The 14065-nt window shown below is 46.4% G+C and overlaps 1 protein-coding gene across 2 annotated transcripts in view; it reads left to right on the top strand.

Annotated features, from left to right (window-relative positions):
• The first annotated feature begins 386 nt into the window (after window positions 1–386).
• Window positions 387–14065, top strand: part of ME3 (malic enzyme 3) — a 128957-nt gene continuing 115278 nt past the window's right edge. Inside the window, exons 1-2 of one of the 2 annotated variants that reach the window (XM_066587184.1) lie at window positions 387–503; window positions 8550–8778. In XM_066587184.1, coding sequence (XP_066443281.1) covers window positions 8557–8778 — 222 coding nt within the window. In that variant the 5' untranslated portion in view covers window positions 387–503; window positions 8550–8556. Of the gene's footprint in view, window positions 504–1085; window positions 1103–8549; window positions 8779–14065 lie in introns of those variants that run through there. The other variant, XM_066587192.1, reaches the window with a different exon arrangement.

A 14065-nucleotide genomic window follows, 5' to 3' on the forward strand; every position in this document is an offset into this window, starting at 1 on the left:
AAATCAATAGTAAATCTGTCTAAATTGATGTGCACTACAAAAATCGCAGCTTCCACCAGAATTCTGCTGCATCGCCCGTAGATTTACTAAATAGATTTAAGAATTGTAACTTTTTTAAAAGTACCCAAATTTGTTGCAATCTCGCCCCAGCAGCTGGACGATGTACAAAGTATCTCCACATCCCCAGACACATTTACAGATGCAACACATGTATCAACACTGTGCGACATTTGATACATTTGTCACACATCAAACTGGAGAAGAGAAAAAAAACGCTGCCAGAAAGTATCTACAAAAGTCCCCTGATCATAAAAGGTCATAAAACCTTTTCACCCTTTTTGAATAGTGTTCACGCTCTGTTCTACTCAATAAAGTTGCTGTGAAAGAAAAAAAAAGAAAAAAAAAAAAAAAGGCCGCCTTGTCTGTTCCCTAACACAGAGCAGCGCACTTAACTCCTGCCGTGCTGAGTGCAGCTGCTGATGGTCCCTGCAAGGAGCCTGGAGGTAAATGATACGAGGAGGCGGACATGTCTGCAGCCGGCCTTTGTCTTACGTCTTCTTTCCTTGCACTTTGCGCATTCCCTAGCCGTAGACGGTTGCTTGCGTTGTACATTATAACCATATAATGAGTCTGCTCGGTGCCGGTAGATGCGGGGATGGCTTTTAGGTGGGAATATTCTGTTTACATCAGATGATGGCGAATTACGGAACCGAGCGGCGACCTCCATGTTTAACCCTTGCAATGCAGAGCAGCATAAATTAAATGGAGCTATATTTAGCGCAGGCCTCGGGGTATGTAGACTTACGCAATGATATATGTGTATGTTATTTGCAGAAGCGCCGGCTTAACCTGCCCTGACCGAGACGTCTTGTTTACATCTTGGGAGCATTAAGATGTTTCTTAAGATCTGCCCGGTTGGATCTCGTTCTGCTCCTACATAACCTTGAATCGCGTCGCAAAACGAAACATTGATTTTGTCTTGAAATTTCATTAGATTTAAGAATTACGCTTTAAACCTTCCACTTAAAGGGATTGTCTCGTCACGACGCCCCGTCGCCCGGCACCTCTATTCTTAAAGGGATTGTCGGTGATGAGATGGCCGGTAAATATTGATCCTTGCGCCGTCCTCTCTGTCAAGTCATATTTTCACTTTGTCGTGGTTATATTTGTTTTTGGGAAGGAAAGGGGGACGCAAACAATATGGCCGCCATTATATCACCTACACAAGTTGTATTCACACAGGCGATTTTTTTATTATTTTTTTTTCCCGCACGTATTCTGTTCGAATCTGAGATGGGCACAAGTGTGGAAAAAAAAAATGCATCGCTATCGCGTGGAAGGTGATTTGCATGCAAGTGCAATTTTTCTTTTTATCGCGTGTTACTATGGCGACCGCATGAAAGAACAGGAAGCTCAAAGCAGAAAAAAAACGTGCGTGTAAAACGGATGCAAATTGGGCATAAAAATCATATCCCAAACGCATGAAAATTGCACGGAAAATGGTCAGTTTTTTGCACCATGTGACTGCGCCGTCACCCAGCTTTTCTAGAGCCCTGAATATCAGTTCGGCCCGGTTATGTAGTGATCGACCGGCTGCTTCCTTTAGCATTGTCTCATTCGCATGGATGAGAAATGCATGCCGGAAAAATCCACTGCGGATTTCAACGAAAATCTGCCTCAGAAATGTACAATTACCGTAGATATTTTAATGTGGATTTCCACTTCAGTGTGGCGCGGGTCTGCAGCAGGATTGGCGCTGTTCGGTGTGGGCAATCTGCGTGCATCGTGGGTCCATTGTTATTTTTCCCAAATCCGTTTGTGGGAAATCAGTACCAAATGAACTATTGCGCTGATGTCCATTGAAGTCAGCGGAGTCGTAAAATGGCGCAGATTGTAATGCAAATAAGGGCAAGGAATCCATGCGAATAAAGCTCCGTGTGAGTGGGTGCCTAACTATGTCATACAGGACTCTGGGAAAGCTGGGTGCCGCCTCCTGTGCTGGGGGCCATATCCGTAGATTTCCCATAAACAGATATATGGCCGAATAGGGTTGAATTCACACAGTCGTATGCATGAGGTGCCTAACCAACTTTGGCGCAACTCGCATTGCACAGCACATAGAGACCCGACCGTGTGCTGTCCCACCTGCACGTTGCACCCTAAAAACGGACAAGCGTGCAGACCATCGCTCTGCGGGAAAAACTGTCCGTCTGAATATCCTCATTGACTATTGCAGGGATGTGCGCAATATATGGACGGCACATGGCGCAAAAATATGACCGCCTGAACGCGCCCTTATAGATCGTTCAAACGAGACGAACTTACAGGACGGGTAGGTCCTGCCCTGGTATTAACTACGTGCGGGCAGATAGGGCAGGTCTTATCTTTTCTCACTCCTACTATTAACAGGCGAGGATTCCGCTAGCAAAAACGAAACCATTGTTTTGTTTTCTCCCGTTATGCGGTCGTCATTATCAAGATCGCATAGCGGGACAAATGTCCGTCCGTCTGTTTAACCCTCAAGGCAGAACTAATAATGTAAAAAATGAGCGTAAATGCGTGATATCTGCACGTGTAAAAAGCGCCCGTTAGAGCGCTCAATAGTTGAACTCCATTCAAATAAACGAGCGATAAGATAGCGGTATGCCCCGTCTTTTCGTGTTCCTCGGAACGCATCACCCATTGTTTTCGATGAGACGGTAAAACGCGGCGTATTTTACGTACGATGTTTCCCAATGGGAATTACTTGTCCATCCTGTAACGTGCCTTAAAGCTGCGCCGGAGGATCGCAACCTTACCGAAGTGAAGGGAGGCGTTTTTACATCCGTCTAAAGACGCACGTTGGTGAACGCCGCGTTTCCAGGCCCGATATCTCGTTCGCGCGTGAGCAGGTAGCCTCAGACTGTCTCCTCTCACACAGGACCTGCCAAAGCCTCAGCTGCGCAACTCCACACCATAGTCTGCAGGTGTCACGTAAGCGTAAGCGCATTGACGGGCACTTTTGTGCCATGGGTGTTGCGTATTTGTGCACGTGCGTGTTTTACTGTACTTTTGGCACGTGACGATCGTGCGGATTTACTCGCACACAAAAAAAAACCCACAATCACACTCCCACTTATTAAATTGGCAATTAAGTTAATTAGTTCAATATGTGCTATTTTCACGCGTATTTTTTTGCGTGAATGAAATGCGCGCACAAAATCGCGCATGTGAATCAACTCATTGCCCTAATATGCCCGAGTGATACAGGAATAACTGTGGATTTTGATGCGTAATTGCAGGCAGATTGAAATCCTGCGCATTTTGGTGCAGAATTTACCGCGGCTTGCGGTGCGGAATATTCCATCCAGTATGAAAGGTCCCTTAAAGGGGTTCTCCATTAGTAAGGAGAATCGCCCTAAATATCCTCCATCTTTGTAGTCTTTGGCCAATTATAATTAATTTCCTAAATGAGATGTGGCGTGCTGCGTTGGCGCGGGGTTGCGGCGGTAGCGACAATGTCTGCGCACATCTCCGTAGACTAAGATAAATCTACGCATAAGGGTCTGTATTATGGTCCGTCGTTCTGCAGTGCGGCCGGGAGCGTCTCTGGTTGCCATGGTAACCTCACCGACTCTATTGCTGGATTACTACTCAGATAATCCTGTTTACTCTACAAGGCTAAAGACCAAATTCACGGACATTTCACACCGCGGGGTCAGAAGAGCGCTGCTGATAGCAAGGCGGCAGATTCTGATATGGGGAAATTCCTGTAAACCGGGATGAGCAGGAGCGGGGGCGTGAAAGATTCTGAATTATCAGGCAGTCACAGAGAAGCAGAACCAGGCCTGGATTTTTATGTAATTCCTTGCAATTTATACCTCCGGTCATGCTCAAGTCTGCAGGGTGAAGCAGGCCGGCTCCACACTACTAGGAAAACTGTCTAATAGAAAATGTCTTTGTTGCCCATAGCAACCAAGCACAGCTTTCATTTTACCGCAGCAACCAATCACAGGCCAGCTTTCATTTTACCTCAGCACTGTGACAATTCATATCAACCAATCACAGCACAGCTTTCATTTTACCTCAGCAGTATAAGAACCTACAGCAACCAATCACAGCACAGCTTTCAATTTACCTCAGCAGTATAAAAAATAAAAGCTGCACTGTGATTGGTTGCTACAGGTAACTAAGACAGTGCCCAGCTGTGTAGGATATGTCGCCGGGGAGCCCTTGTAGAGAAGCTGAGACACGTGAGATTTACCTCTCATTCATGTGTTTTTTGGCCACGAAGCCGGCTGTGTAAAAGAGGCCGGAGTCATTCCAGATTACTGGATTATTCTGTGCCAGAAATACCTGCACCATTTCTGGACTATCAATTGCCAAATTAAGGGCTTCTTCAGACGAGCATATACGTAAATACCCCCCTCAGTGCAACGTATTTGTGCAGTGAACAAAACTGATTTGCGCGCCTGCCTGCGCATTTTTTATTTTGTGCGCAACCGCAAAAATATTGTTTGTGTGAAACGACCCATTAACATCAATGGTGTTACGTCCACCTGGTGCATTAATGCATCACTCCTCAGAACGTACGCAAATATGTCCCAATTAAACCACAATCGCCCTCATCATGTGTAGCACAGAGCAACTGCACTTCTCCAGGCCAAGTTGCAAGGACCCCTGACCCTAACTAACCAGGGAAAGTGGGGCACCCCTGCCTAAAAGCGGGGTCATCGTCCTGATAAGGTCGGCCCCACTGTCTTCATCTGGGACCTAGCTAACAAATACCACATAGAATAGGAACCCCACTGAGAGCTCACATGCATATAGATGGTCAACCTTAGCCAGTCCAAGTGTCCTCACACCAGGGAAATAGAGAGTCTGCCACCATGCTGACATAGGGAACAGTGTCACCCATCTGTCACACACACAAGGCATCAGATGTCTGGAGGCCGCACCTGCCCAGGGATAGGGAGAAACCTGCAAGCCTCCTGCACCTGTGTGGTCATCGTACCATACACTACACAATGCACACACCCAGAATGCAAGGAGGGGAGGGACAGCAGGTGTCCAGACCGTCTTCAGGGGAGGAGAGAGGGACACTACAGACAAGCATGCAAGGCTCTGAGTGGGATTAACAGTGAAGAACTAAAATGACCAGCAATCTCTCCCAAAAGTTTGCTGGTATTTATCTGCCACAGACCAGGGGGATTGGCTGGTGAACAATACCACACTAAGCCAGCTCAATTAACCCCTACCTGTGAAGGTGTGTACAAGGAAGCCTGTAGAACTATAGGTCCCAGCTGCACAGCCTTAACAGTACCTCCCCTTTCAAAAAGAGCCTAAAAAAAATTATGCAACTCCTCCAAACCGTGCATGTGTACAGGATTTATCTATAAAGGCCCCGACACCACAGCAAAGATGGCAAAATGGGATGGAGTATCAAATAGTGCACCTAAAAGCAGGACCACTGCGCCTTACACAACCGACCTCAGTCACAGTAGCCTGCAAAATGAGTGCACTAGTCCAGAAGGAAAAGATGACAACCCTCCCTACTGACATAGCGTGCACAGGACTTATCCGTATGGGCCTAGTGTGGACGTCAGACAGTCAGCAAGAGAAGGGAATACTAATAGAGGTACATACCGCACAGGGGTCTGCAGCAAACGGTAAGGCTGGTCATTATGTCACGTCCGCTGGACGCACTAAAGCACCACACCCCTGTACGGGCGCGAGATTGTGTCTTTTTTTTAAACCAGCAAACACTCATACAGCATTTGCACAGACATACTGCACCTCTCCAGGAAGATGGAAGGACCCGTGTCCCTTACTAACCAGGGAAAGTGGGGAACCCCTGCCTAAAAGCGGGGTGATTGTCCCGATAAGGTCGGCTCCACTGTCTTCAGCTGGGATCTGGATATCCCTGATCAGGAACCTGGAGAAGTGCACAAAACACACGTAGGACACGACACTGTTCACACATAGAGCACATGTCTGGCCACCTGCACAGACATATCAAACACGTCGCTGTTCACACCAACACACATAGTTATGCATACAATATATAATAAGAACCCCACCCAGGGCTCACATGCATACAGACAGTAAACCATAGCCAGTCCAAGTGTCCTCACACCAGTGAAATACAGTCAGCCACCGTGCCAACATAGGGAGCAGTGTCAGGTATCGCCCATCTGACACAGATATAGGACATCAGACGTCTGGAGGCTGCAGCTGCCCAGGGATAGAGAGAAACCTGCGGGCCGCCTGCACCTGTGTGGTCACAGGAGTCTGCTGAGCTGATGATGTCTGGAAATCAGCATGGATGTACCACAGCAGAGTGTGTGATGGATGTAGAAGAGCTGTGTGTGTGTGTGTGTGATGTGTGGGGATAATAATGGATGTATCGTGTAGCAGAGCTGTGTAGCACATTGCACCACCAGAAACAGTGGTACTATTAATTTCCTAATAATTACAAGTTATCTACTATTGATCATCAGTTGATCCTTCAACCATTGGGGTTGGACCCGGAACTGTAATAGTAGGCATCCCTCCCACAGTATGCCATGGTCAGTGACCTCTGGGGTTTATCTACCCTGGGCACAACAGGATCACAAATGTCAAAATTCAACATATCTGATATCTGCTGTTCATGGAGAGTTGAGAAATGTGCTTGTACATTAGATGGTCAATGGGTCCGCTGGAATTGGCAAGTTCAATCGACCTTCATGAATGTCCTAAATTCAATGTTCTGAATGTTGATACATTTGTAGAAAGTGTAGATTGCTACACCAGAGTACAATCTCTGTAGTTACCATTAGGTGCAGAAATCAGTAATTCCAATGCCCGCACTTTCATCAAAGCGCTTCATAGGAGTGGTGAAGTATGAGATTATTTTCAGAAGGCTCTTATCTAGTCCAGACGTCCATGAGCCTCCAGTACTTGTCATGTCCCAGCTAGCATGGTCCTTGCAGATATCTAGAACTCAATCCGAAAACACAAAGAGACACATCACAGGCCTGTCATCCAACCAACCAGAACCCTACTGTGTACTAATGAGGTGCAAGAACCATGAAACAGCTGCCTGTGCTTGGGCAGAGTAGATTCTGCTTTGGCTTATATCTATAGTCATGCTACAAGGCCTGTTAGACGGTCAGATATTAACGAAGAACTGCTTCACACTGCCGAGGGCGATATCGGACCGCGATTCACAGCCCGATATAACCCTCGCAATCCGTGTGAAAGACCTGGATGCAAGGCGTTTTTATGTGAAAACAGCCTCTCATCATCACTGCGGGGAATCCCTTCATCACTGTGAGGAATCCCTTCACTCCCGCCGCAGCTGAAGGAATTTCTCCGCTGCGTCTCACGGGATTTCCCCGCCATGTCTAAAGGAACTTCCCGCTGCATCTGAAGAGATTCCCTGTGAGGATAAAGGAATCCCCTGCAGCAGCGGTAAACGATCGCAGAGTTCTCACCTTGCTTGCAATGAGGCCAGCACTGCTGTCACCGGCCCCATTGAAAACAATGGGTGATATCGCAAAAAGATAGATCAGAATTTTATTTTTACACAACATCGCATGAGTGAAAATATGACAGATGGGAATTAAATTGTTGAAAATCATTGGTTTCATAATTCTGCGTTTCCACTCACTCTCGCAACACGTGATTTTCTAGCCCTTGTGTAGCCGGCCTTATAAGGAAGTCGCCTTCCTATCGGTGGCACTGTAGAGGCATTAATCCATCTCTTATTTGCATACCAAATTTCCCAGAGAAGCATTGCATGGCATAAAAGTATCTTTGCACCTTCTTGGTGATCTCCACAAGGTGAAACCGTAACCCTCCTGAAACATGCAACCATGAAGCCTTGCTTTTGGCAAATTGTATTGCCTTTTGCATCATAGAGGCAGATCCAGTCTGGGGTCCCAAAACTGCTGCAGGGGGCGCTCTTGAATTCTGCAACAGAAAGGTTACTTTCCTACAGTGTCAGTCAGTCTGTAGGCCACATGCTTCTAAGGTAACCAGTCTTTAGAAATCTTCCAGATGCCATAGGGGTCAATTTCCTCTTGATCCCATTTTCATTTGATAGATGAATGAGGGGCAGGGCTTCATTAAGGGGTATGTCTTGGGGTGCTACTACTGAGCAGGCCATAACTGCTCAATCTGCATTTTGCGGGTAGAAACTCTATTGTGTGATAGCACCCTCAGTTCGTCTGGTTTCCTTTTGCAGGGAGAGCAGTGGGGCAGAGCTTCTGCTGTGGCCAGTTGCCTTTCAGACTATTTGGATCTGAAGTTTGTGACTAGAATGGGGTAAATATTGCAATATGATACAAAATAAGATTAAAAAATATTAAGGGAGGGATTTTCTACATGTAGTGAAAAATCTAGTAATGCAACAGATTTACCAGCAGTCTTATCACATTGTGATTTTGCATCATCTCAGCTCCGCTACATCCATATCCTAGTGGTTGGTACCATATCATTGATGATGTTGTTGCAGGTTTAGTTCATAGATTTCATGGTGTCTCCAATATGATTATTGATTAAATGATATTTTCTTTCTGTTTTAGATAAAAAATGAACAGCTTCATCATTAAACACACAATGTCCATCGGAAGCCAAGTCTCCAGGTGCGCCCTGCGAATGGGATCATGGCTTCCTCTTGTCAAAAACCCTCACAGAGCTACATGGGAGTTGGTGAGAGTGTGCCACTCGGGACCTGCCGCTGTACATCCGACCAAGACCCCGACCATCAAAAAGAGGGGCTATGACATCACCAGAAACCCCCAGCTCAATAAGGTAGGTCAGTGCCTATGGGTACGCTCTCCGGTATATTGTGGTGATCTCTCACACTTATCTACATTGATACATTGGTGCCACCATGGTGTCTCTCTCAGGGTTTATGGTGAGCAGGACGAGGTCAGAGGCTGTTTTCAGCTTTTTTATATAATTGACAATATATTTATTCAGCGACAGTAAGCAGAGGTCTTAAAAGAATTTTCCAGGCAAATACTATGGATCCTAAGGATAGGTCATCAATAGTATTTGGCTGGAAAACCACTTTAAATAAAGCCACTTTCTCCTGTCTATAAATTCTATCCATACCTCTGGTTTTATTATCAGCAGGTCCGTGGCTCAAAAATCGCCTTTTTTTTAAGTCCATATGCAAATTAGGACCAAACTGTTTAATGGGCTGTTGACTCCTGGTCCCCCCCCTTACACCCATTGTCAATTAATTGGCGTCTCCAGCTCACAGGGATGTGCACAGTGACTTGGCCTGCTGTGTGCATCGGGTTCGCTGACGTCAAGCCCATGCGCATGTGGTGCACATGCAATACCTGTACAGCAAGGTGTGTATTGTAGTGATTTGGGGTGCTACACCTGTTCTGCAGCCTCCCAGTCTGACCTCATTGTACATGGCGGTTTTCCTATTAGTAAGTGCTGCAGCTCTGATCTGGTATCACTTGCTAATCTCTGGGGGTCCGACTGCTGGAACCTCTACTCATCCTTAGAACGAAGAGGCCACGGCGCTGGTTTAGTGTTGGGTCACAGCTGCGCAAGAAAAATGCCAATTAGACCTCTATCTCTTTTTTCTCTGGATGGGCAGAGCTTGGACCCTACTGATTTGCCTTATTATTAAAGGGATTTTCCGGGACTATACTATTGATGACCTATTCTCTGGATATTTTATCAGCAGTCGATTGGTGGGGGTTCGCCGTTCAAAATCCTCCCCAACCAGCTGATTGAAGAGGCTATAAAAGTTGGGTAAGTGCCTCAGCCACTTCTCATGTGATTTTACGCACATTGATTATATGGCATGAGAACAACTCAGTCCCATTCAAATGAGCACCGCTGTCACTTCGTTCTGTGGGATCCTGAGCAGCTGACCCTCACCAATCAACTATCGATGGCCTATCCTGCAAATAGGTTGTCAATAGTGTAGTGCTGAAAAACCCCATTAAATGATGGGAAAATCCCTTTAGTCCCTACACATCCCAGTTGATCCCTCTCCATACATGGCAGGTGCCGCTGTTTTTGACAGTTGACACATGTCCGCAACAGCCACGATCGGCATTTAAATGCCCCAGTTGGTGTTCAGGGGTTCCAAAAGACCCCCCCTGCGATGACATCATGAGGTACCGTTGATTGACATGGCAACTTGGGGCCTTCTAAAAGCCCCTAGGGCTGCCATGACTGAATACCATGCCACAGGCAATGCCTTTCAGAACAAGGTATAATGCAATATACACAAAAAAAAGTGCTAAAAAAAGCCCCCCTCAGCTCATACTCGAGTGAGGTAAAAAAAAAAAATCTCAATACTCCCCTCCCCGCCGGCATCTGTGTCCCCGGCGCGATGCTCTCCTCGCAGTGCGTCAAGCTGTTTTAGTCTTCTCCCCTCTGTCATCTCCCTGTCTTGGTTTTGAAATCCCCACTGTCAGCACTGTGATTGGATCGAGCGCCGGCCAATCACAGCCGGCGATCGATAAACCAATCACAGCCACTCAGTGATGTCATTCTGAATAGCTGTGATTCGTTTATCGAGCGCCGGCTGTGATTGGCCAGCGCTCGATCCAATCACAGCGCTGATGGCGGGTATTTCAAAACCAAGCCAGGGAGATGACAGCAGGGAGATATATTGGAGTATAGCTCGGCTTATACTCGAGTCAATAAGTTTTTTAACAATTTTTTTTTGTGGTAAAACTTATTGACTCGGCTTATACTCGGGTCGGCTAATACTCGGGTATATACAGTATGTTCTATGTACGATCAAAGAGGGGAGTTGAAAAAAGTGAATCAACAGTAGAAACTACAGGACGTCCCACCAAAAACGAGCCCCCGCACAATTATATTGTCGTAACCATTAAATCGTTATGGCTGTCAGAAGATGGCGGCAGAAAATAATTTTAGTTTTTCCAAAGATATTTTATTTTTTAAACGTAATACAGCAAAAAAAAAAAACGATATAAGTTTGGTATCTAAGCAATCATACTAACCCATAGAATAAAGTTTGTCACTTTTTAAGTTTTTTTAGCACATTAGCTCGAATATGGTACATTAAATAGTACCATTAAAAATACAGATAGTCCCCGACTTGCGAACATTCGAGTTACGAATTTCGCTAGATACGAACTATCTGTCCTGCACAGTATGATGTAATGCTATGGCATTACATCATGCTGTGCAGGGACCGGACAGGCTTCTATCAAGCCAGATAGAAGCCTGTCCGGTCACATCGCGGTTGCTGGGCAGCCGGGGGCCTTCTGAAAGGCCCTAGGGCTGTCTATGCAGAGCGCCTATCAAGCCGTGCGCTTGATAGGCACTCTGCATAGGCAGCCCTGGGGCCTTTCAGGAGGTCCCCGGCTGCCTAGCAACCACACAGCGTCCCGCGATCTCATCGTGGGACGCTGTACGGGCCCCCTGAATGTCGGGTGCAGGCTGTTTATTACAGCGCGCACCCGGCGGCAGCAGTTCCGACGAGCCGCGCCGCTCGGCGGAACTGTTAACACTTTAAATACCGCTGTCAGAGCGGTATTTAAAGTGTTAACAGTTCCGACAAGCGGCGTGGCTCGTCGGAACTGCTGCCGCCGGGTGCCCGCTGCAAGAACAGCCGGCACCCGACGTTGTATGGAGCGGCATCCACCCGCGATCCCGCTCCATACTACCATTTGTTCGACTTGCGAACAAAACGGACTTGCGAACGGGCTCCCGGAACGGAACCTGTTCGCAAGTCGGGGAGCACCTGTACACCTCGTCCTGCAAAATACAACCCTCAGACAGCAATGTTGATGGATAAATAAAAAAGTTGTGAATTTTTTGAAAGTGGGGAGGAAAAAACAAAAATGGTTAAAAAAAGGCCGTGTCCTTAAGGGGTTAATCACTCCAGGTCCGTTGTGTAGTTCCAGGTTATTCTGCAATGTCCTTGTGAGGAGCTGTTCCTTAGATTACACCCTGGAGTGTGAGCCGTTACTGTCACAATGCCAGGATTGTACTGGAGAAAGATCTCCCTAGAACTTAAGGTCCGGAGCCCCATTAAATATTACATTAGACAACTGCATAAGTAGCAATTCCCTAATATGGGTGGGCCATGGAGAAGTAGGCCGACACCGCACTCTTATGAAAGCTTCTGTGGTCCACCTTGTATAATGTTATTTTGGGAATTTTCTTCAAGAAATAGCCCCATTCTTGTCTATGAGCTTTCCATGAATGGACTAACCTGTAATACCAGACACAGCCTATGAACGAGAGTGGTGCTGTTTCTGGAGAAAACAAAATTGCAGTAGCAGACCCAATTTTTCTAATTTTGGACAAACCCCTTAAAGTTCTGCTAGCAGGCGTCTGAGATTTCGGCTCTTCTCGGTGGTACCGTTACAATGCAGTTCCACAAGGCCGCAGCTTTGTGCTGAGCCTGCAGGGTGTTTCTGTTTTCTGCGCTGTCAGGACTAGATTGTTCCCTTTTCTTTATAAATACGATTATTTCAGCACTTCTGACACCAACGATTCATGCTGAGCTGGCAAAAAGTGATTCTCACTGATATCTGATGACTTTGCATATAATTGGGTTCTCTAATGTGAAAGTTCACTTTGCGTCCGGAAACTCATTATCTTGTTTACAAAATCCCTCAATATCAATATGTGACCCCCAATACATCCATGACCCCCGACACCCCCAGGTATAAGTCAGAAGTTGTCACTGGTGAGGTCAGGGGTCCATCTCCTGTGACTCCGACTGACTCCTAGAGTAAAGGGGCTGTAGTAGAGCCTTTCACTTTTTCTACATTAGGCTACCTTCCCACAGGTGAGCGCAGTATCAGGCCGATATCTTGCTTGCCAACGTGCGTTTTTCATGGCGATGCAAAGCATTTTTGCTTAAAAACCGCATCACATCCCTTCTGTGCAATTGTGATTCTAACACGCATGAAAGGATCGCAAGTGTTTCCCATTGACTTCAATGGGAAACCTTACATCGCACTCACATACACATCGTACAACATGCGAGCGCCATGCAATGGCTTGTAAGGTCCCATTGGATACAATGGATGAGACGTTCCAAAGGAACCCCCAAGATAGAACATGCTGCGACTTTTCTTTTTCCTTCCGGCATCGCTCGTGTGAATGAACCCATTCAAAAGAATGGATTTCATATTTGCGCAAGTTTTATGCGTATCGCATTGAACAAAAATGCATTCCAGTCTGAATCCCTCTTCGTTAAACCCCAATCTAGTGTAAGATGTGGCCTAATGTATACTGGCCATTGTTTTCATCACAGCGGTTGTTCCCTGTCCCCACGTATGATCACTACTGATGTCCCCACATGTGACTCTGCCCACCTGTATCATGGTATTACTATACACTGAATGGCCCCCAGTAGTGCGTCGGACCTCCGTTGGTCTTCAGAACTCAAGCAATTCATCATGGCGTCCATCCAAAGGTATTAGAGGACCCAGGGTGTGCCAAGAAAGCCTTCCCCACCCCTTTACTCCACCTCCACCCGCCGGACAGGAATGGGTCATTGATTCATGCTGCTTGCGCCAAACTCTGACCTCCCAGAATTCGTGAGACCTCTGGATTCTTCTGATCTAGTGGTTTTTCCGCTCAGCGATATAATTTAGCTTTCTTTTGCCCTCTAGCGTCTCGTCTTTCTGTTTCTCTGAGGGGGTATTCATACAGGCGGTTTTCCCATCCCAGTTCTCTCCAATTCCGAGATTTCTCACAGGAAAATAACACGTTCATCCGAATGGGCTGATTCACACAATGATTCTTCTCTCGGATCGATAGCCGCTGTATGTCTATTTTGGGGTAAATTTTGTTAAAGAACAAAATGTTGTTTTGTTTCTATGGGAGCGTGAAAAAACGTATCGCACTGGCTGTCACTCAGATTGCTGGATTTTCCCATCTAATGTGGCTTCTTACTGGCGAGATGAGTTGCGAGGTACACAAATCTCACACACAGATATGAAACCCATTCTTTTGAACGCGGGCATTCACTATAGGAATGTTTTCCTGCATGGCGCTGCTGCGATGCTATGCAGAGGGGGAAAAAAATTGCAGCATGGCGATATTGCCGAAAGATCGGACATTGTTCTTA

Source organism: Eleutherodactylus coqui, chromosome 1 (genome assembly GCF_035609145.1).
Source record: "Eleutherodactylus coqui strain aEleCoq1 chromosome 1, aEleCoq1.hap1, whole genome shotgun sequence".
Lineage (NCBI taxonomy): Eukaryota > Metazoa > Chordata > Amphibia > Anura > Eleutherodactylidae > Eleutherodactylus > Eleutherodactylus coqui.